Source organism: Monomorium pharaonis, chromosome 7 (genome assembly GCF_013373865.1).
Source record: "Monomorium pharaonis isolate MP-MQ-018 chromosome 7, ASM1337386v2, whole genome shotgun sequence".
NCBI classification, from domain to species: Eukaryota; Metazoa; Arthropoda; class Insecta; order Hymenoptera; family Formicidae; genus Monomorium; species Monomorium pharaonis.
Window position 1 is genome coordinate 15,039,147 of NC_050473.1, and position 24,885 is coordinate 15,064,031.

General features: G+C 37.9%; 1 protein-coding gene across 1 annotated transcript in view; it reads left to right on the forward strand.

Annotated features, from left to right (window-relative positions):
- The window catches only part of LOC105837273 (von Hippel-Lindau tumor suppressor homolog), a 47,064-nt gene extending 25,440 nt beyond the window's left edge, over window positions 1-21,624 (forward strand). Inside the window, exons 2-3 of the mRNA XM_036289365.1 lie at window positions 19,221-19,544; window positions 19,938-21,624. Coding sequence (XP_036145258.1) covers window positions 19,318-19,544; window positions 19,938-20,208 — 498 coding nt within the window. The 5' untranslated portion in view covers window positions 19,221-19,317 and the 3' untranslated portion in view covers window positions 20,209-21,624. The remainder of the gene's footprint in view (window positions 1-19,220; window positions 19,545-19,937) is intronic.
- The last annotated feature ends 3,261 nt before the right edge of the window (window positions 21,625-24,885 follow it).

Consider the following 24,885-nt stretch of genomic DNA (forward strand, 5'->3'; position numbering starts at 1 on the left):
AATATTCCATATATACGACGTAACGAAAGGCATTCGAAAAACACGGCATCAGTGCACGGGTGTCCTTTGAGGGTACCGCGTTCGCGCTCGACGAGCCTCCGTTAAAATAACGTAACCGAGCGATGGTCCAACCCAATCAACAGTATCCCGAATCTCTCGCGGCCGTTCCCGGAGAGAAAATGTTTCACGTCGTATGCATGGAATGTGTAGCAGCTCAGCGCGTGCGGAATTCCGGGCGAGAGAATAAAAAGCGGCGCTCGTCCGCGCGCTCACGTGCGCGCCTCGTCGAGATCAAAAACTTTAATTTATTGCCCGGGGCACGCGAGCCTCCGCGAGCAGTTCCCTAGATCGAAGGGCGGATACGACTTAAGTGCCTTTATCAAACGCCCGGCATTACGGTGACAGATTGTTCGCGTATCGTATACATTCGCGCGATCGCGCACGAAAGCACGAGTTTATACGTCAGAAGTGCGAGTACTTCTCACTGCTGTGGCACGTCCATAAACGAAGGCAATAGACCGCAAGTGTAACTGGCGTCATAAATTAATGTTAAACGATGCGGTAAACGATGTCGTTACAGATGTACAATATGTTAAACTCCGTCATCCTTTTTTCATTATGAAGATTTACATAATTTAAATCAATTTTTTTTAAATTTATCTAATTTATCTATAATTACATTATTTTTTTCTGATTTCTATTGTATTGATTTACGAATAAGTTCTGTCTTACTTGACAAAACAGAATTTTTATATTTAAAACGTTACAATAAATTTTAATCTGTTATATATTTTCCATGATTATTCTCTACTCGCGAAGATGACATAATTTTATACTGTAGATAATATTAGTTTCTCAAAAGTGATTTATTATTTATTTCTCTTTAACGTAACTTATTTATCTATTAATTAATCTAGTACGATTATTATCTCTTCTAATTAATTAGGAGAATTAAATTTCAAAATTTATTTTGAAAATTACAGTAGAAATAAATAAAAGAAATTGCACGAGAAGATTGAATTGTTGAATATATAATTTTGAAAGACAAAAGCAGAGTCTTGCAATAATAAAATATAATAATTTTATCGTTAGGTTAAGTTTCCTTATTTCCTTCAGTTTTTCAATTTTCAATTTTCCAAGGATAATTTTAGAGAGTTGAGTAGAATCGATATAGTCTTTCTATTTGCTCTTTGTACGGGAATTTACTCTCTATTTACATGGATCGTTTTTCCTGCCACTATGTAACGCGGCCGTATAACAAAGTTGCATTCTCGCGTATAGACGATACGCACACATTATTCTCGGTTATACGACGCGTCTGTCGCGTTATACGCGACTGCGATAGAATTAATTCTAGCACACAAAATACATTTGACAGTCTAGATTTTACCGCGCTGTGAATAAAGGCATTAATATATTTTGCGAGTGGTATTCGTGCAATAGAATTTGGCAAATAATAAATCACGTTTTACCCCGGCACACGAGTGCGAATATAATAAATAAATGCAACAGAAATATGAGAGCATACATCGACTCGATGGTATTACAGCGGTCTCGCGGAATGTATTTTCAGCTGATGCGTTACGCGCATTATATATTTCTATTATACATATCCTAGCGTAAATTATTATTTTTTGCGATAAATTTTCCTTAAAATGGACAGTAAAAATGTTAACAAAGATTAAACATTTCTGTCGTGCGAATGTTGATCAAAATTAACGTCTTCATTAATAATAAAATTATTTACTTTAGTGAAACGCGCATTATCGTATCTATACCGTGGTAAGTCGTCATTAGAAAAACGTTAATAATAAACGCACAAACGTATTTTGTGAAAAAAATCTGAAAAACAGTTGAGAGCTCTCCAATTCGTTATCTGTCTTTCTCGCGTTATACTCCGCACGTACCAATCTCGCAGGATTCGCAGCAAAGTAACCGTTATGTAAGTCCACTAGAAATATATATCGTATCGGCAACTCCGAAGGGCATGATTTTCCGCAGCCCGGTTTCCAATCCGTTTTGTTCTCGAAGACATCTCGCATCGTTGGTTTTCCAAGTCGATGCGTTACCACCGATGCCACCGCCGTCTCGTTGTCGTTGTTGCCGTGGAAAAGGGACTCGTGTCGGCGGAAAATCTCGGGGGGATAGCGTATCCGTCGTCGTGGCCGTCTCTCGTTCATACAACGAGGTTGTACTTTCAATTTTCGGAAAAAAACAAACCGTACCGTCCTGCTGCAACGGTGCACGGGGTGTCACAGCTTGACGGGAGGTCACATAGCGCACCGCTCTTCTCCTCACCATCTCGTTCTCGCTCTCCTCCTCCGCTTACATGACCATGCTAGCGAGCAAACACACCGGAAGCCGCGGATATATCCCTGCGGTCATTGGCCGGCCGCAAAACCGCGAACCGTAACTCAATTAATCCGGATTGATCCGTTGGTAACATCCGAGCGTGCGTTGCCGGGGCAGGATGATTGTGTGCGTTGTGTATATGTGCGGATCGATCGGCAGAGAAAGAGAGAGAGATAGAGAGAGAGGGAGAGGCGGGATGATATATTCTCTCTTTGGTGATTATCTTACGCCGTGATAATGGGCAAGGCGACTCGCGTTCGAACTGTCTTTCTAGGAAACCGCAATTCGAAACCAGCTCTCTACGATCTCCCGAAGAGAAATAGAAAACTGAACCGAGATTGAATCCTATTACGTCAGGAATACGCTTGGAAAAGAAAAAGATCCCAAGAATTTACCCCGATTTGGAAAATTGGATATTTGATACTGTCAAAATGTGAGACTTACATTTCAAATGTCTCTTTATCGATCGACCTTCTTACTGTAATTAGAATTTTTTACTGGCCTTTTTCTCTCTTTCTCTCTCTTTCTCTCTCTCTCTCTCTTCTAAATATATCTAATAAATATAAATTAAATTAATATAAAACAAAAAAAGGAGATAAACACAGAAAGGATGTAAATTAAAGATAAATGTAACTTTATTACGAAAACATACAATTTTGACTCGCAGAGTTTTCTTCAGCCAATAATTAATTAATAATTAAATACAGTATATGAAATTCAAAAACGTTTTCTTAAAACTTCTATGAAAACTTAAAGCCGACGTGAATAGCCGAGAATAAAATGAAAAAGTTACAATTATGGCTAAACACATACGTATTCAATATATCATAGTTATAGATTCCAAGATAAATATAATAGTAACAAAAGAAATCAATGGAATCTTGTGCCAAATGAACAGAATTAAGATAAGTAATGTAGCTGCATGTTCTCGTTCTTGTGATGAAAATTGTAGTTTATTCTAAAATAGACATGAGAAGTGATATCATGTAGAACAATTATTTAAAATTGTTCGGTGACCTATTTTCTTAGATTCTCAAGTCCAGAATGCTAGATGTAAAACATCAAAAAATGTTAAAACAAATTAAAAATGATTTATACACTCGCAAATAATATTTGACATCATTATCATTGTCGCCGGCTGATAAATATGCATAGTTTAAAAAAATACAGCGCTATGCTTTTCATCGTTTTATTCTTTATCGCATATTCTATCGACTGCCGTGATTATCGACTATTGAATACTTATATTTACTTTACGCTCTTGTATTCCATCGTGTCCCGATGTGGTCTCTCTGCTGTATTTTTAACAATGTATCGTTGTCAGACCATTGAATTATACCCTGATACATCGCTCGTCATTAATGGATTTTTATGGACCATGTACGCCCGCGTAAATACACGCTCCAACCTCCTGTTTATTGGAAATTGTGATAATTCATAACGCGCTTATTATGTAAGAAATTAATTATGCACACGATAGATAAACTAACGGCAACAATTGCACCAATTATAATTATCCTGTCATTATTATTCGCCCTGTTTATTCACGGGATTAAACGAAAGTGTGAGTTATAACGCGTCGGCGACCGCCATTCAATGCAACGAGCCACGCGTACGCATCTCCCGCGCTGATTTATTTCTATACCCCGGGAATGGAAATATCGCGACACTTTCGCAAACGACCTCATTTAATGCCGTAAACATACTAGAGCCGCCGCGCGCACGCTCCGGTAAAACTGAATGCCGGCATTTTTTACCGCGCATATTTGCGCGAGCGTTTCGATCTTGCTTTCGCATTTTGTGCAGTCTTGCCCTTTGTGCATCAAAGAAACAGTGATCCTCCCCTAACTCTAATTAATCTCCAGCGAGTGCGAGCGAGACCATATTCCGCGCAATTTTTCCTCGTATTTCCTTCGCAACAAGTCCCGATGGAAATTTATCACGATATGGTTAACTAATGGCGTTTAATTTAAAATTGATGTAGAACAGATTTATGAATGTTTCATTTATTTTTAATTTAAGAGATATGGTTTTAACGTTGGAAGATATCGCGATGAAAATATTCTCGTTTTCGCGCGGATACTCGCAATTAATTGAATTTATCAATAATTGCCTTCCTCGAACAATTTAACGGTGCGAATAAAATGTCGATATTTGTTCATAACGATACGAGCGTAATATAGCGCGAGCGTATTATTTTGATGACTTTTGTACATGTAAACGCGCGATTTTACAGTCGAAAATTTTTGTTCAAATAATTCGACTTGTAAAGAAGGTTCCATTCTTGTGAGAACAGTTCTTTCTCTCTCTCTCTCTCTCTTTTTCTACAGACGAGTGCATATAAGAAAGTACGGATAAAAAAGAAACTGCGGAAATGAAGATAATAGGTGGAATGAAGCACCAGAAAATCTCTTCGGCAAGTTTTATTCTAAGAAGGCCCGAGAGATCAGAGGTCGACATGTGTATATAGCGTACGAGGAGAATATTAAATACCGGTTCTTTTTTCGTAATATTCCCCCGCGCGGCGGGTTTCTTTCTCTTTTCTCTTCCCTTCCGCAGAACTTTTCGTCGTTTTATAAAATTGACGTAATATTAACAATATTACGCGCTCGCGCGTTATTACCATAACCATACGTACGGCTGATGTTCAATTCAATTAAATTCAATTAAAGCCGTGCATTTGCACCCCGATTTCACGTGGAAAATTGATCGGCGTCCATCGGTCTCGCTGTCGGAAGCACGCCGAAAAATATGTATATTACGCGGAGAATAATGTTTATCAGATATGATCGAACACATCGTATCGTAACCTGCAGCGGCAAAATATGTTACGCAGTCCTTTACACACTGTGCCGTATCATTTCTGTGATTCATGCACCATTTTTCTGGCCCGAGGGCGAGCAAGTAATATCCAGGCGTCGCTTTCCGCGTAATAACAATAAGTTGGCGAATTTGTCTCGGTCGAATTTCACCCCCGGTCTGCGAGGCGGAATCGCGCTCTCCGGGAGCGATTTTTCGAGAGACGTTTTAAAAAATGGCCGTACTCCCGAGCCCAGCGACCCCGCTACCCTCTTTAAACGGCGTATGAATATCTTTCGTCGCTGCGGTCGGATCAGATGCGGGCTCACCGCGAGAAATCGCCCCGTGAGATAAACCGAGCTCGACGGGGAGCGAAGAGGTCCCTTCCCGCAAATCCGCGCGCGTAGGGAAGAATCCGATGATATGTCACGCGGCTGATCCGTCCATAACAGGGACGTCGTCGCGATTTAGGAAACACACCCGTTTCAAACGAGAGACGCGTATATTCGGGACGGAGCCGCCATTTCTGTCTAACCGTAGAATTTTTGCTTATGTAAAACTAGCAAACGACGATCAACGACACCGCAAATTTTATTCCGCGGGTAAAGCCCGACGAAATACATCTCGGAATATTTCTTAGGCAAGGCAAAAGGTTTATAGAAAAGCGAAAGAATGAAAACTGGAGAGTTCTGGGGAAAATAAATTTTTTTCTTTTGAATACGCGTCTCTGACGGAATATTATGCGCGCACGTGCATTCTTAAAAGAGAAATTAAATTTTGCAAGAGTTATTTTTATAAATATAAAACGGCGAATGTTATTTTAAGAATTAAAGTTGTTAAACGTTAGCTAACTAAAGCAATTCCCGTCGGTGCATCGGCATTTCGAAAGACTGCGACCATTGTTACAAAGCAGGCCGGCGTAAAGTCCTAATTTAAATAAGATGAGGAAGCGAGCGGGCTCTTTTTCCGGCGCATTTTTTTGCTTTTCTACGCCGCGGGGTAAACTCCTTTCGCAAACGCCACGAGACTCGTCTGAAAGGCAATTATCTAAAAAGACAGCCGGGATTGTGGAACCGACGAGGACCGCGTCGTGAAAACAACTGGAGGCCGGTGGAAATTACGGGATTGTACGCGAATCGCGAATGTGCGAGAGTTTTCGCTGTTGAAAAGTTTCGTAAATTCGCACGTCGCAACTATACACATAATGCGAACGGAACGTTTATTGGCGCTTAGTGGATTCGCTTCAAACTGTATATCGTAGGGAGTTTTAAGGATGTTTTGGCTGTATACCAAAATACCAAGCTAAAGTTGCTGAAATTAAAAAACCTGCAGGCTAATCAAGAATTTTAATCGCAGATATATACGATCCTAACTATAGTCTTGAAGCAAAGAGCAAAACAACGAATAATTTGGCTTGTAACGATGTCGGTGGAATTAATTTCTCGCATTATTGTCGATTTCCATTGACGCTTTTACCTTTCTCTAAATCTTTACCTATTTTTTACTTTTTTTGGTAATAACGAGAAGAACGAATTTCATTCTTGCTCGCAGACGTTCGAGGACTTTTGGCAACTTCCTCGGGTTCCTCCTCTAGCGGGAGTCTGAGTTCGTCGAGCGATTCACCCTCTGTTTTCCCTCGTCTGTCAGCTGCGGTCGAAAAAGGGAAAAACGGGGTACGCGCGGGAATGTAAATGAAAACGGCAATGGCGACTTAACGTGTCGTAATACGGCACGTCGGCGCGAGCTTTCCGCGCGCGAACTTTCCGGCGTGAACCTGAAATGCACGAAGTTTTCGGGCTTTGTAGCGTACGCGCGAGTCGACGGTTGCCGCATTGTTAATTCGTTCCACTTAATATCCTTATCCCGTTACGTCGCTTTACTTAATCAAGGATACGCTCTCCTAAACGCGCCAAAGGATTTTGGCACGAGAGAGGTGAAAGGGAGAATGCACGCGTCGTAAGCGCATGCTGGAAAACATCCGCAGTAGAATCCCATAATGATTTTGAGAACATGGCAAAAGGTAGACAACAAGATCTCCTTTTCTCTCGTATTACCCCGCCCGCATTTATATATATTACGGGAGAATGTGACATTATATCTCTCCTCATTTTGTATTTAAACTTCGTTCACTTCTGACAATTAATATTCGTAAAATTAACATTTTAATTTATATTACATTACATTACATTGCCAAAGTGTTGTTCCATTTATTCTAAATTCAAAGTTACGTGTTGTATATATGCTTTTGATATTTTATTACTTAGTTATTTATTAAAAAATGAAGGGAGCAGGGAAAAATATCTTATAACAAATGTCGTCTATTGCGTATTCATATACATATATTAACTAAACAAATAATTTCATAAACCATTACTAGAATTCGCTGCCTAATAGCAGTGAGATATTAAGAGGAGCCATTATTACCAACTATAATTCCGTATTTCCATAATTCCATAATTTCCTGTAGCATAATATGTTCATTAATTTATGTGTATGTGTACGGTGTATTAATCTATTAATTTACATGTACATTTTCATGACGCGTTCTGCGGACTGTGTGATGTTTTCTTCGCGAATTCCGACTGACTAGAAATAACGACTATCGGTATAACACGACGTAATTAAACATGCAGAGCTGGCACCCCGCGTCAAAACGTAACACGTAATTGCACGTGATTTGTAGCGGGTGACGTTCGATGGGCCCATTAAATGTAAATGAGTACAGGGGTGAGAGTTGGGACATAGTCGGCCGTTTTGCACGGGACGTTTGGAAACATTTTTAGACCCCGTTATTCTCGTTAAAACGATGAAAACATTGTGTTCCGCCTTCGTATTCAGAAGTTTCCACCTGCTTCTGACATTGACGTCTCGTGCAGCGAGTCGTCTTACGTACTTGTCGAAACAGTGCGCGATGCGACAGGATAATGAGCAGCCAATCGACTGAATGTAAGATAAACCGGCGTAATTCAATTTGGGAAATGCGCCTTTCTCTCAGAATTCCCCATTGTGGACTCCCCGGCATTTATATCGCGATCAAAGAGACATTGAAACAACAGGAAAAGGAGGGCGCCGTCCTCGCCGTCGACGTCGACGTCGACGTCGACGCTTCGGCGTCGGCGTGGAAGTGCAGCAGAGAGCAGAGGGAAAGTACATTTTCATAATCGAGTCAAGTACTTTGCAGTGCGTCTATTCCAGAAATTTCGCGAAGGGCTCAAGCGCGCGTCTGGTGTCTCTTACATTGCTGTATATACATACATATATATATATATATGTAAAAAGGTATCTTGAGTCCAACGTAGTGAAAAAGATTATTGGGTTTACTAGGGATGATGATTGTGCCCTCGTATTGGTGCGTTTCTTTCGCGAGAGGCAGAATCTTCTGTCTTTCAGTTTTCTCCTTTTTTTTCCTTATTTTCATCGACATTACAGCTAGGATTACGAAGGACATGAAAGTAATTCAGGTCCTTATTCAGTACTTTATTCGCGAATAATAACCTCGCTCGTAATTAGCTGTGTCGCGATGTCCGTGGGGATTGCATCGATCTTATTAATCCGTTACGAAAGCCTGAGGAGGGATGACAGGAGGGTTTATCGTAGACTCGTAACTTACTCCTCCACGGAACACCTTTAAACCGATTATATTACGTATGTAGATTTTAATTAAGGTTAAAGAAATGTTAATCAACATAAATTAAAATCTTTAACGATGAATTATTATATTTAAATATATGAATTAGAATGTATTATATATATCATTTTCATATAAATGATGAAAAATGTTTTCATATCAAAGAAAAAGAAAAGAAAACTATCAAGAAGACCCGAGAAAGTTTTCAGAAGTTACCCTAAACGTCGAAACTGCCTCGTCTACCATCTTTCCTTTTTTATTTTCTTCCTTGCTTTACAGTGGCTACGAGATGAATTTTGATTTGATCTCCTGAAATATGCTGCACGATATGATGCTGCACGTGAGTTTAATGATTTCGAGTTAGTTGTTGCGTCATATCATTTCTCCGTTACACGTGTACAAAAATTAGTTCTTTATCGTGTTATATCATTAAAAATGAATTCTTACAACGGGGAAAATCTGAAAAAGAACGTGGAGTTAACGGGCGTAACTGCATCGTAGGATGAAACTCTACGGTCGCTTCGGAGGCACGATCAGAAAAGGAAGGACGATGGAAACTTTGCGTTCTTGCGCGCAAAGTGTTTCGCGAAAATTGTTTTAAGTAGCGCAGCCTGCTTGCGCGACTCGCGAGATGGATTCATACATATTCAGGTGTGTGAGATGCTGGATTACGCGGCGAGCAAAGTATTACACTTATGATTATTCAATGGAAACTGCGAAATCCAATTTATTGCCCGAGTTAGGGGACCCCCTTGTCGGGCTGCTTCGCGCGCGTGGAACTTTAAGTCAATGCTTATCAAACTCTCCGCAACAAGACGAAGGAAGTCTCGTAATATATAATGAGCCTTTCGTTATCCCAAAATAGTTAAACTTGGCGCGCGGGAGCTTTGTACGGGACGGGCGCCCCGTTTTGCAATACCGCTCGCAGCGCTTCGCGAACTGCGAACATCCTTAGCGCAATTAATTCCCCTTCCTGCTGCAAAACATATGACGTGGGTACGCCGCGCGCGTAACGAAAGAGCCAACCAACCACGAATTTATCTCGTGTCGTCGTTAATCCCTCGATCAATCGATTGAAGCGGCTCGTCCGGGACGGCGAATCGGTTTGTACATAGGCGAGAGAAAATTCGCGTAACGAATACGAAGAAAAGATGCAATTTGCGACAAGTTCGTTCTCGCCACAATCTCTATTTTCCGTCTCGCGTAAAAGGGATCCTATTCCGCGCCTCGGTATCGTCTCCTCCTTCCCAAAGAAGGAAACAGGACTTCCGGGAATTTGGACAAATCGACCATTATTTCTATCATCCGCTCGAGAACGATCTTCAAAGCTCGCCTGCGTTGAGCAGACGCTCTCCATTCAACGCGATAGTATTCTCGCTTTATTCCACGCTTCCTTTCGAAACTACGTGATCCTCATTCTATGAACCAATGACATCGCGATGAAAATACGATAAAATGTTGCAGGCAAATGACACGTGAATGATGAGAAGTATCATGTTTTGTCGTTTTGGAAATCAGATATATTTTGGTATAAAATTAGAGTTGGTTGTTATTATAAACTATTATCATAATGGAAATAGGGCAAAACGTAATTAATATATTATTTGAAAATTGTATAAAAATTGAAAGAAACGTAAGAAAAATCAAGATTAGTCAAAATTAAAATATTAGGTATATTAATTGTAAAATTATAAAAAATATTCTGATTTTTATATTTACATTATCGTTAATTTTTTATTAAAAATTTTATTTTTCATTAACATTTTTTAAACTTTAAATAGTATTTATAATTAATATAAATATTGAAGGCTAATTAATATTAAAATATTAAAAGTAATAATGCATAATTAAATATTTAAATATTAAATACTGTGCTTTAATTAAAATTTTAATTAAAACGCGATTCTTTATGAGAGATCGGAAGCATTATACTTAATAATAATAACAAATCAATATAATACTTGAGTTTTATTATTTTTTATGACACGCTTAAACACTTTTTGGATTAATTATGTTTCTATGTATTCTTCTCGATAAAAACTTTTTATATAAAAATATAAATATACAAAATCGCTCATATTTTATGTTCATATATACATATATATAATTATGTATACTTATATATGATATTTTATGTGAAAGCTGTTTTATCGGACTTGTAAATGTTTTTACCTGCAAAGTGTGACTTTGAAATTGTAAATTTAATAATTTCAGAAAAAGATATTTTTTTGCACTCTTAAATGGCTGAACTTCTTTAATCGTGCTCTGCCTGCTCTCGCGGTGTAACGTCACTTTTTGTACAATGCATTTCATTAAGCCCCGTCCCAAGTCGGCCGCACGTTTGCATAACCGCGTAAGAATTAATAGTATGCGTAAGTACGTGACTAATTGCGAACAGCATTAAAAGGGCAAAATTTACGTGTCGCGAGACGGTGAGTGCGATTACGGAAGTGTAGCGAGATGACGACAATGACGGTAACAACGACAACGATGTCGCAGGAGAATCTCTCACGTTGCATGCGTAAAGCTGAGGATCACGCTATCTCCCTGCCTCCCCCCCCTCTCCGGTTTCCCTCCGACTTCTCCTTCGTACCTGCTCGTAATCCTCCCACCGCCTTCCCTTATTTGCCCTCGGGGCTTCGAGCGCAAACAGTGCAAGGATTACACGCTGTTTGCCGTGAATTGAAGCCACCGTAAATTCCGCGGTTTGCCGACTTCGTGAAGCAAACGCATTCGCGACGTAAACGCGCGACGCCAGGCTGAACATCGACCCGCTGAAGCTGCATCGTACCGCGATCCAATGGAACGGCAAAACGGGGGAAATCTGGAAATATATTAGAGGATTAGTGGCACTAATGGAATTCCATTCTTTACGAAAAACGCGTGCATGCGCTTTTTACCGCTTTCTGTCAGAGAAATATCAGGTTTCGAAAATTACGTATCTTTTTTAGTATACATTTGTCCGAACGTTAAAGGGAGTCGGCGACATTTCCGTATCATTCTCCGTGACAAGTGAAATTTTATTAATGGAATGCTTTCCTCGCGGCAGTCCAGCACAGCCATTTGTTGTCGCATATAGATCACCGATGTTACGCAATATGCGCGCCATTAACCGACCATTTCTTTCTTTTATTCTCGCGAATGAAACGATTTCATTGTGCGAATACGGGTCGGGTTTCCGGGTAATTCTGGATAATGATCAAAGCCCTCGCATCAGCTAATAACTGCATTAGTACGTTATACGTATGATAATTAAACGTGGGTGACGCATCGTCGTGTGCACGCCAAGTTCATATTATATCAGTGATGGTATATATTTGAATAATATAATATGATGGTATATTTTATCGTAAATATTTGTTGCTTTTCTTTGAATGTAATAATTACTGATATTAAGATTCTATTTGCAATTGAAAATTATTTAGTCGCTGAATTTTTCTTATATTTGTTATTTCTCTTTTTTAAATCGTCGAATTTAATTTTGATCTCAAAAATTTATAATTTAAAATTCAATATAACGGATCGAATTAGAAAGAGTTAATGAATATAGGAAAACTTGAACTAAGAAAATGACTAAATAATTTTCAATTCCAGATAAAATTTTAGTCTGTGATTATTATATTTAAAGAAAATCAACGAACGGTATTTATGGTAATTGTCATATTATTACAAAGCTCCCACTCTCAACTATGTATTAAGAGATACATAGTTTTATTTGTAATATATGCAATTTTAACAGTACTTTTAAATATTTTAATAGCTAAACGTTAACGTAGTTGTTAAAAGTTTCCAACAAGTTAAAGCTGTTTAATAGGTAGACTTGTAATTGAATTGCTATTAAAAAGGCTGGGTTGCTTTGGTTATAAAGGAGAAAAACGAAAAGCTGCTTTTTAAATAGAAAAAACCGATCAAGTTGCGCTGACACAGAAAAAGGCACATCGTTCATTCTCATTCTGCTCGAATACCAATGACTCGTTCTCACATGGGATTCTCATTAGAAAACTCGTGAGCAGATCCGATCTCCGTTAATGGAAGCGGCCATCTGCCTTTTCCATTGCGAAAATTTGATTTCGTCCCGTTCTTCCCCACACCGACGCCGAGAGTGCATTCCCGTCGTGACTCCATAAAAATATCATTTGATTTTCCAAATGTTTTAGCTTCCCCATCGAAAAGCCAGTTTGTTTATTGATACGTTCGTTCCCTTTATACTCTTGGAGCGAAATTCGTTTTTCTCTTATTTTTCATTATCAACGTGAACGTATAATAAAATTACTTCATTTGGAGCATAGCGGAATATGGACACGTAAAAAACTTTTACAGTCTGAGAGAAAAAAAATAAAGAAGAGACCCCGCTTTCATTTTTACTCCGAAATGACTTCGGTTGAATTTGAATATCCAGTGGTCGTAATGTGCATGCTCAATTACCCCCATTGTCCTCGCGATCGATACCGACACAATCGATATACAATGGGCGTTCTCGTTTGTTTGCCAACCTTTGTGGACACCCACAAAGCGGGACGCGACTACGTGCTTGAAATTACCAGTGTAATCGACAGCATAGATCATTGGTACGTCTCCGGTAGTAAACGAATGTTAACAGAGTGCAGTGGCACTCGAGCCACGTAAATCCGTCTGATCAACATTATCACCACTTCCGCGATAGGAAAATTGTCGCTAGAAAAATGTATATCTCTTATCTCTTTTTTTTTTTAAGCAGTCGCTGTGCTTTTATCGTTACGATTAAAGCTAATTAGACTCTTTACATTTTTATTCAGTACATTTTTTATTGTGATATCTCTTTTGGAAAAATTGTGATTGTCGCGATAGTTCGCGCGTGATTGTAATTGATAATCGAATTTTATTTGTTTATTTATATTTTATTAAAATTACTCTTCTATTATTAACATCAACCTTAACGAATTATTATCAATTTAAAGATTGTTATCGATGAATTATCAAGAAAAAAAATGAAAGATGTAAGAAATTTTGCTCTGTAAGTTACCTAATAACAAAGTAAAAATTTTTATTCAAAGAGAAAATATCCATGTTCATGAAAATCGTATAAAAGTTTTGTGAGAGAAAAATATTCTTACTTGTAAACTTCTTAAACGGAGCTCGAGATGAAAGTCACAAGATTATTTTCGTGGTGCATGGCACTCGGCGTGCTGTGTGTCAAGCTCCTCGACGGCGCGCGCGGTCTCTTTGTAATTTCAGGACTGACGGCACGCGGCGGTATAATAAAGTATTCGTTCTCGGTTTGCGTCTCGCGGTTTCTGTTTCTCGCTCTCTCATTGCGCGTCTTCTAGCTCGGCCTAAGTAAATACTTGACGAGGCTGCAAACCTCAATATTGCGCCGTCTTCTCGCTGCAGGCGACTGTGCATACATCTGTCGAGCGAGCCGAGCGAATTACGGAATGCCATGTTGGACCCTGAATCGTGCTCGGAATCGTGCGAGCGCGTTCTTATTCTTCGCGATAGAAATCACCTCTCGACTTTATTAATTCTAAAGCACACGTAACGTATAAGATACCCCTCGGTCTTTTGGCCGCCGCCTAAACTTGCAATTTTCATTTGCACATTTTTACAACGGAACCGTACAATTTTCAGGGTTTATGACTCGCATCCAGAGAGATTTATTTTACCAATATTTTATCACGATCGCCTTCACATGACTATTTTACAAAGGAAACGAGATATATTTTATCGTTCTCCACACGACGGCCGAATTACCGAACGATCTTGAAGCTTATTGGATATCGCTCCATCTTCCATGTTAGTTTATCAAACATATATCGCTTCTGTTTGGCAGGCTAAATCTATCAGGTTTGCTTTGGCACAAATAGATATATCAATAGTTTTCTCTCTCTCTCTCTCTCTCTCTCTCTCTCTCTCTCTCTCTCTCTCTCTTTCTCTTTCATTCTTTGTCTGATCGAGAAAGATTCGTGAGTTCAATCGATGTCCAATTTTGCCATATTTTCAAAAGTTTATATATGGACTGTTAGACCCTTTTTGTTCAATGAAACATAAAAATAATTGTTTTAATTGCACGGTTATTGAACCTTACGAAAAACATTGCCGTAATTCCCTTATGGATTTCGAATTTTCAACTTTGATTACGATAATTGGAGAAAATTTGCGTGCAACGCGAATACCTCTAACTGCAACGAGCATAACATAACGTAAACATTGCAAATAATTGCCATGTCTGTCTGAGGGTGGTCTAATTATCGGCTCGCTTCGAAATACACAGGTTCAACGCGTTTATTTAGCGCAGCGATCGTCTCTGCCGCGGTAAACGAGGTTTCGTTAGGCAAGAGAGAACTCTCGTCGAAACGTTGCCGCAGCTCTTTGTGCTCGTGGTGATTTTGCGGAATTAGTTACGAATTACCAGGCGAATTACAATAACGGTTTCCGCCTGTCTCTGGCAATCTCTGGTTACGGCACGAGCAGACAAAATAGGCAGCCTGATTTCTCGCTTTCGTACTTTCTAATTGTTCCCTGCGATCGATGGTACGGCATTCGGGTGAAAAAATCAACGCTGCATTAATGCGTCGTCTTCTTCTCGATTTTTATCTCGAAAATCGAACTAATTTTATCTATGACTTCTGTATTCATTAATTTGAACGTAAGTTGATAGTGTATTTATTAAAATGTTATGTGTTTGCAAAATAAATTGAAACATATATTTTATGTATTTGCGGGATTTGCGATACGCGATTTGATCACTATTTGTAAAATATTTGTTTCATGAGAATATTGACCACATTGTTCTTTTAGCTTAATTGTCATTGAATAAAACAATTGAATAAAACTCGTGCCGAAACTTTGTGGATGCGCACCGGCGTTTAACATGAAGTATTCATGCAATGTTTTTATCTCGATTTCCGCGCGAGTATAAATTATCGCGCGAATCACAGTGATCGCAAATGTGAATTAGATCGCACGAGTGGCGTAATCGTCACTGAGTTCGATCCCTATCAGCTTTCTAAGAGGCTCTAATCCATCAGTATGACTGGGGAAAGAGTCAAACGGCAAAAAACCCGGGAGGAAGGGAGGGTGATCGACGATAATGCACTCGCTTTCTTACCGTGAGATATGAAAAAGGGAGATGGATTACCGCTCAAATCTCTTACCGCTTTAATGCATTGTTAATTGCCAGCTTGAAATATCATTGCAGTTATCACGTAGATCGCGTATCACGCGGGAGAGACCCATTAGAAAAATTGTTTTTCACAACCAATTTTTCGCCCGGACCCGCAAGTTGATCAATTCATCATGTAGGCGTAAAGCGTTTGCCGTTTATTATATTTTTAAGGTAATCGGCGTCTGTCAAAGCGGCGAATCTGTCCAATTTTTTTTTCAGCGAAATATTTTCAAAGGGTACAGAAAAAATGAGAGGAAAAAAAAATAGAGAGCACGTGTGTCACTTGGAACCAGCAAAACCGCGGGGCGCGTCACCAAAAATGCGAATTAATGTAACGCCTCGCTTGGTTCGTTTTTCCCCTTTCCCCCTTTTTACGCTTTTACAGTATGTTTGGCGTCGCAGTGTTCGGATTCCTGCATGAATGCTATTTTCGCTTTTGAGAGTTTCCGGAAAATTTTACAACGCTGCGCACGATGGGGGAGAAGGGAGGGGTTCCGGCTCGTAGAAATATTTCTCCCGGCGGAGTAATTCAGTTGTTACAGAATTTTTGCGGCAGATTCGTGTGCCGGCGATAAAATATAAATTCAACTGGGTAAACGTGTCTCTGTGAAGAATTCCAGTCGTTTTATTTCTGTGCCTCAATGATATCTCAATATTATTCGCGAATTGTAAGAGTAGTTGTGATGTTAAATTAACATGGGTAATAAAGGACATATTGACATTACATTATAATTGTCAATGTTAAGTTAATACTTCCGTAACGGTGGCTACTGCTTTGGATTTCTATACGGAAAAAATTTATTTTGCTGAAATATCGAAAAATTTAGCTAGATACAAATCTGAAAATATTTTGTTGGATTATCAAATAATGATATAGAATACTCTCAAACTAATTGCTAGAATATCAATATTCATTTTGTGCAGTATTACTCGTGCTTAAGATTATAATAGCTATTTGTATAGTTATTTTGATAGTCCAACAAAATTATTATCAGATTTGTATTCAGTTAAATTTTTGAATATTTAAAACATTTTTCTTTCCGTGAATATTTAAATCTTGTCTTTAAACTATTAGTAAAAATATTCTAGTCGAGATGTTGAAATTTAGATCTTGAAATCAGATCCAAACTTCAATTCGGATGAGAGGATAATAGTAATAGCTATTATCTTAATAATAATCATGTTATATTATAATAATTATGTCAGCGCAAAAATCAGTTAGAGAAGCTTGGCATTTTAGTTAAGGAAAGATTCATTATCCATTATCTATTTTAAGCCATAATTTGTTAATTGTAAAGCTGATTATAATAGTGATTTATGGCGTTGTTTGCTTGCGCAAATATACAAATGAAATTGATCCGGTAAAGTGAGATAGGTGAGGCATGATTACCTTTATGATATACAGACATAATTTTCGAATTCAGGTACGGACGAAACTTTCGCCGAAACTTCGTATCCCGCGAGAAAGAGTCGTCACGATAAATCTCGCAAGATATACGGAATAACTTCTTATTGCCGGAACTCTGCGGGCGTAAATCTCGCTCTCCCTGTCGTCGCTAATTCTGACTACGGCGCGTCACATCTCGAATCGCGAACCAATTTCCGAAGACCGTCAGAACTTGAAGAACTTTTCCTCGCGCTATTGGTGCTTTTGTTGAACTTTGATCATCGAGGCGTTTACCACTTTTACCATCGACAGCGTCGCCGATAAATCGCGCGGATAAATTGCGCAAGGAACATTCTGTTAAATCGGATGATCTAATGATGGGGATCGATACAAGATCAGGCGACTTGATTATGTCATCCGCGAGACATCTCTTTATGATATGAAAGAACTAGTAATCGCCATGAAATCGATTTGCGCTTTTAAGGTTCCCTCAACCGAGCTTAATTCCGAAAGTCGAAACACGACGAGAATGCACAATAGCGTACAAAAGTTCGTACATAATATATATCAGGGAAATTCGGCTCGAATGTATGTACACCTCTCTCTCATCCGCTCCCGCTTGCCTCTGCAAAAAGCCGTAATGGAGTTTCGACGTTTGTCGGCATTGTTTCGCTATTTTGTAAGCTGTGTATCGAGAGCGCGTATCGTCTCTAACGGATTGCTTGATTTTACGGAACGCCGAGGGGCGAAAATGCAAGTTACAGTAGATAGGAACGTCTACGTCCGTCTGTTTACAATTCCAGAAAATTCTCTCTCTCTCTCTCTCTCTCTCTCTCTCTCTCTCTCTCTCTCTCTATCTAATCGTCTTTAACAGCTCTTTGAGACTCTTCGGAACTCCGTTGAAATCGTAAATGCTTTACTCGATTCTCCTCCTTCTCGCGTTCGTTGTCGCAGCTAATCATTCGCGCAACTAATTAGTTCTTGCACATTCTCTAAGCGGATTTAATGTCGCGTACGTTGTAAGCGGATCTTTAATGTTATTATTATGAATTTCTTATGTATCTAAATTTTTGATGACCAGCAAAATATTAACGAAGAATTATAAGTATTCGACAATTAAAAAAAATTTATTTTTGATATATATATATATATATATGTATATATTTTGATAATTGATAGATTTTAATAACTGTGTTTTTTAATCCCATTTATTTCACATGTGCATATGAGATTATTATTATATTATTATTATATTATTATTATATTATTATATTATATTCTGTTTATGAATTTAAAAGAGGTTTCCTAATTTAAAAAATTCTTATTTTTGCAACTAAATAATTTGCTAGTTGCTTTTATTATTATATACGAATTATCATAGAATATCTTATTTAAATCGAACATGATTTGCGTAAATTTTTGCGATGCAATCGATTTTTCTTCTCTTTCGTTCTCGTTTTCCAAATTCAAGTGATGTAGTCGCGCTTGATTGATTTTTATAGGTATATGGTATATATATAAGTTCATTTAGCCATGACAAATTAGATTTCCGTATAGCTCTCTCCTCCCCCGGAATTTGGTTTACCGAAAATGTTCAAAGGCAAATCGAAGCTTTAAGGAGATTATTTGTCACCGATATACTACTTTTTTGTCCGAGAAGCATCAATTAAAATAAAAAAAAAATTTGGTTTGTGAAACTAAAATTGCAGTTTTCGATTTAGATAAAGAAATTATTTTTTTTCTGACAAATTTGATTATGATTTTATTTAAAAAAAGAAGAAAAGAAGGATATAAATAAATAAATTGCTACTTTACAGCGAGATTTTGGATAAAACGGTTTTTACATTTATCGAGCTCGAATGTACAATGCCGCCATTTAATTAACTTTCTCTCGTAATCTTTAATTCCAGTTCTCGTGGCGAAGGAAGAAAGAGAGATTAGTAAAGACTTGAAATTCCATTACGAAAAATAAGAAGAGGAAGCGGCGGGACAGATACAAATCGCAAAATGGATGAGGATCGACAGCGGGAACTTCGGATATTCAAGTCGCTCAACAGTCAATACGAATCCTTCGTCAAATTTATTAACACTACACCTCACACCATTACTTTGTACTGGATGGATTATCAGGGGCAGGCGATTAATTATGGCGATCTGTCACCTGGCGACTTCAGAGAAATAAACACGTTTCAAACGCATCCGTGGATTTTCGTCAATAGAGAGACGGGTGTCAGGTATGTGTAATAACAGCAATCGTTTCCCTGGCAGAAATTTAGTTCAATAAACTGTTTCTCACAAATTGTGGGTAATCGTTTGCAAATATGTAGTCCTTGAGGGCAAAGTTCAATATATTGCCACAGTTTGATTTTTAAAATGCCAAAAAGTGGTTCTGAAACTGCCCGTTTATATTTCCAGATTACCTAAATTATTTCACATCTAATTATACAAATTGTTATATTAATAAAATTAATGTTGGTTAACATTTGTGCGCTTCTTCCGCATTTCTAACAGAGATCATTAAAGAATTGTGTTTGGCATTCTTATTATTCATAAAATCGTAAAGTATTTTTTTTGAAATATCGACTTTGAATGGATGGATTAATAATGCCTGGGGTGAAACGAAACAGGTACTTGGTGAACCAGTGCGATGTTTTCTTCCCTGCGCCGTGGTTCCGCGCATACCGTGGGGTTAGTCGCGCGGAGCTCAATAATCTGCCACAAAGAATCGAGAGGACCAACGTGTACATTGTATTACCGATGTTCACTCTGCAGCAATTGTCACTGAGGGTCATCAAAAATTGTCTCACGTACGATTCGCAGGCTTTCCTCCTCGACATTCCGCGAAGCCTCCAGTTAGAGCTCTCTACAATGCTACCGAGGAAACCTGGACCCTCGTGACATGTTCTCTCCTAACGCCATTATTTTCACGCGATTAAGATAATGGCGCGATTAGAATAATAATACCGCGATTAAGATAATAGCGACAGAGAAACTAGGACATTTGTACAAAAGAAACTTGTGCAAAAATGAAGAAAATGTTTCACGAGTTTTTTCATTTCCTTTTTATAGGGAGAAGAGTTGAATGAATCTTTTCGCACCTTTTTTTTAACAAGTACTTGTACAGTCATATATCATATATTATTTAATGCCATTACGTACAAAGTGCAATTTAAAAAAATGTAAATTAATATAATTTACTTATAAAGTAAAAGAAATTTTTTTATGCAACGCACCAAAATCGAACAAACTTTTTACAGCTTTAAGATTAATTGTCTCATTGCATTGTGCTGTACTCAAATTTTTAATCACGGTTTATTGTATGTAAGAATATTTGAAAAGAGACGAGGTATGTTTGCTAAAATTGGACGTCTGATTATTCCAGTAAGTTTTTAATTTAAAATTTTATAATCAGGATCAACTTAAATCAACACATGCTTCTCTTTCAACTCGAAAAGCATTTCAAAGAATTGAGATCTGAGAAAAATTATTTCTATTTTTGCCATGCATATTTAGATAATAGACGAATAATTAATATGTAATATTTTATATTTACAATATATTTTATACTTACAAATTCATATTACTTGTGTGAGAGAGCTGTACACGATAAGATACGTACCGTTGTTTAATGAATCCCATTGATGGCCTAACTCTCTATAACGATTTCGATTAGATACGCCACTCAGGAAGTTTCAGGAAAATCGTCGATAGTAATCCGGGCTCGTTTCCGCAATTTGTTAGCAGAGTTCCGAAGGTATTAACCGACTCCTCTTCCGCGCCTCGTCCTTTTCGCTCCTTTCACGTTTCTCCTTGTTTTCCACGTGAGCTCAATAGATATTCCAAAAACTTTTTTTCACTAATTAACAGTTAGTCAAATATTCGAATATGTTCAGAAGTGAAATGTATAGTGACGCATTTGTTGTCAAAATGTACTTTTTGTCAAATAGGTAAAAATATATATATATAGTAATAAATAAATAAATAAATATATATATATATATGTATATGTATTTACAGTTTAGATCACTGCATCAGTCACTGAACAATAGATCACTTTGGTGTAAATAACTGTTTAAGAAAAATATTAAAGTAATAAATTGATTAATATTTTATTTAAAGATCTATTTTTCATACAGATCTAATTAAAATATCTTTTTTTTTCTTGAAAATGTAATTAAGTAGTTTTTACTTGTGCATTATTGAGTGATTCAATTTCTTATTTGTTTATTGACTGGTGTAGTGATTTTATATAAAATACAAAATACATGTGTTACGTTACAAAAATTGTACAAAAAAATATATTTTTAAATAATATATGACTTTTAAATGATTTACATTGAAACCTTTTATTTTAAGGAATCCGCATATGTTACGCGAGAGGAAAGTTGTCTCTCGTATCCGGAGTAGTCGTTGAAATGAAATTTCGATGAAATTTGATTCAACGACTGTTCCACGAAATGTGAGTGCACGAAGCATGCAATTTTACTGCGTCTTTCGTGTAGATATTTTTTTATTATATACGCTCATGTGTAATAAAGGAAGGCGAAAGAGAGAGGACTGTGGAGTGGCGGCGCGAAGAGGGGGCTGTCGGTAAGTCAATTTCCACCCGCGGTTATTCGAGTAGTCAGCAATCGATTAAACACGCGCTAAATGGACTCTGGTCACTTCCTCTTAATCTATCCTGACCCTAATGGGTTTTAAACCTTCGCGGAATGTCATCGCGCGATTCGCCTGCGGTCGGACTTATTGCCTGTTACGGATTAATATTCCAAACACAACGTAAATTCCGTGCTTTGATCGTGAATACCTGAAATTGACTTCTAATTAAAATCTCATCGTCGATAATAGATCTGCCGATTGAAGGGAATGAAGAGTGGCATTTTTAGATGTGCGTCTAATTCTCTCGAGTGCAGCGTGAATTTTTCGAGACTGCATCCTCGCGTTTGCTCACGATCTTTGCGGGCAACAAAGAGTAGAGCATAAAACAAGGGGGAAAATGAATATTGTGATCTACGCAATCACGCACAAATACGAAAGCAGAGAGAGAGAGAGAGAGAGAGAGAGAGAGAGAGTTAAAGAAAAGTTGCGAAATTAAGGCAGGCCGTGGGAGCAGCTAAAAATTCCTGTCACCTTGTATAACATGTACAATCAGATCGAGATACTTGTAAATCTTGAACAAAGGACTAATTAAATATGAACAACATAGAAGCTGTGTATCATTAACGTGCTAATATTTCTCAAGTCACTCGCCGTTCAACGGGGTATTCAATTTACATCAACATTCAATTTTCTAAGAAACATTAATGAATGAGCGCATGAGTTTAAAACGTCGAAATTCACGCATTTTAAAATAGCTATAGTATATATTTTTTTCACGCGTATGAAAACTTCTTCTTTTGTTTTAATTGAAACTCCAGCTACTGGCTGCTATTTATTTTTCCGAGTGTGTCGGGGATCGATACTTTAAATATTTCCACGCGATTGCGGGGAATCGGTCGTTTCGCAAGTCCCGGCGAGACGATTTTATACCGGGACGTGCTTACACGTATGCCCCGTAAATTTCATGGTCTTCATTGCGTACGGATTTACAGGTTGACCTGCACGTTGGCCATTCCCGTGGGATTTAGCGTGGTTAACTCGTCAGTTGATCGCGATCGATCGCGAACGGACCGAGTTCAATGGTAAATAGGAATAGTTACCCGCTTATTCCCATGGAAAATCGGCTCGGTCATAAATTTAGCGATGGTTAATTCTCTCGACGATGAACAATATCCGCATTTGGAGCGCGATGTGAATCTCTTGACGCGCGAACTTTGACATTTCGATAAATGTCAGCGATAAGAATACTTCTTTCCCCAACTCGGTTCGGGGTCGCTTCTAATTTTTATTAATAATTCACGCTCTCAGCATCTCGTGGCTTTAACTGATTTAATTAATTAAATTAATTGACGAGCGTCATATTTATTCTTGAACAAAGGAGAGACCTCAAAGTGTATCGCGATTTTCAGTGCTGTTGATTCCAAGTATTAATTAGCGATTGCTGATCTTCAGTGGGATCATCAATTCGGATGGAACCACTTCGGGAAAACGATCGCAAATGCACTTGGCAGATTTGTGGAGTTCATAGTCGAAGTTTGTTGTTGCGCGAGCGCTTCGACGTCGTCGCCGTACGTTCCGGGGCTCGGGTTTAATACTGGTTTAATCATGACCGGGGGTCCGCGAAGTTCGTCGTCTGTGGTTTTTGGCTGGACGCATAATACGCCCCCGCGGAAGATCGTACAAACAGCGTGCGCGGCGGAAACCGCACGATTCCCCGAGGTGCAACCATTTCGATTACAACCGTGAAACTGCACCGCGTAACGACGCACAAACCGTCATGGCGATTGCAGAGCGATGTAGCGCGTGCTGTTACAACGCCGACATGCAAATAGTTATGTTATGCGCGCGGGGTGGGGCTTTCAATTTTTGAGGATCGGCCGTCCGATGCGTTACGAATCGACGTCAATTTGCATCGCGAAAAGTTTTCACTCGAAACATGCGATACGCGAGTAAAACAGATTTTTTTGAATGGAATATATATTTTTCTTAAATGTTGACATGTTTTTCTTACCTAACGACCTGCCGATTCACAATTTGTAGAGATAATCTACTTATCTATTTAAGTTGAATTATGTAGAATATCAGATTATTGAAAGGAGAATATTATTTTGGGATATATATAATTATCTTTCAAATTTGTTCTTAATTTCTTTCTCGCAGCTTAGAAAGGCTTCGAAGTTTACAATTTACGTTTTTATTATATATTAATATGTAATCTTATAATTAAATATTAAGCTAAACTAGAAAAATTTCGAAAATTAAAATCAACTAACAGTTGCTAAAACTACAAAATCATAATTAATCTCTTTTTATTTTTTACTATGATCTCTAATGCTTAATTTTTATTTTATTTCTTTTTTAAGTTTTTTTTTCTTAATTTCTTAATTTTTTATTAGTAGATTTTTCTTTTCTTTTCCATTTTGGAAAATACATTAATTGTTTAATTTGTACAATTTTAAATTGTAAAGTTATAAAGTGTTGAATAATAACGTCAGAATATTTTTATCTCGTGGAATGCTACGCGAAGTATCGCTACATATGGACACCATGAAATTCGAGAGCTTGTTCATTAGTTGAAAATCTCTAAGCACAAAGCTGATTTAGATGGATTAATTAACACAGATGCGATTATGTAATTTGCGTTTGTTAGCGCATTAACGCCATCTACGAAAATTGCGTAATAGAAAAAATATCAAAGAGAGTATCAAATTGATGGATAGTATTTGGATTCTGTCTTGAAAATTAACTTTGATAAAATAATTGTTGTGCTGATAACGACATTGCCTACATACAAAATTATATATAAAATTAATTGTAGTTATTTGAAAATATTGAAGGGTAAAATAAAATAATTATACAAATACTTTACCATGGACACTTTCGATCATAAGGGAGTTTCTTAAGAAATTCTTTCCGTCTATAACGAAAGTAACGACATTTGCTACGATCGTGTAAACTATGTTGTGTCAGCCAGCT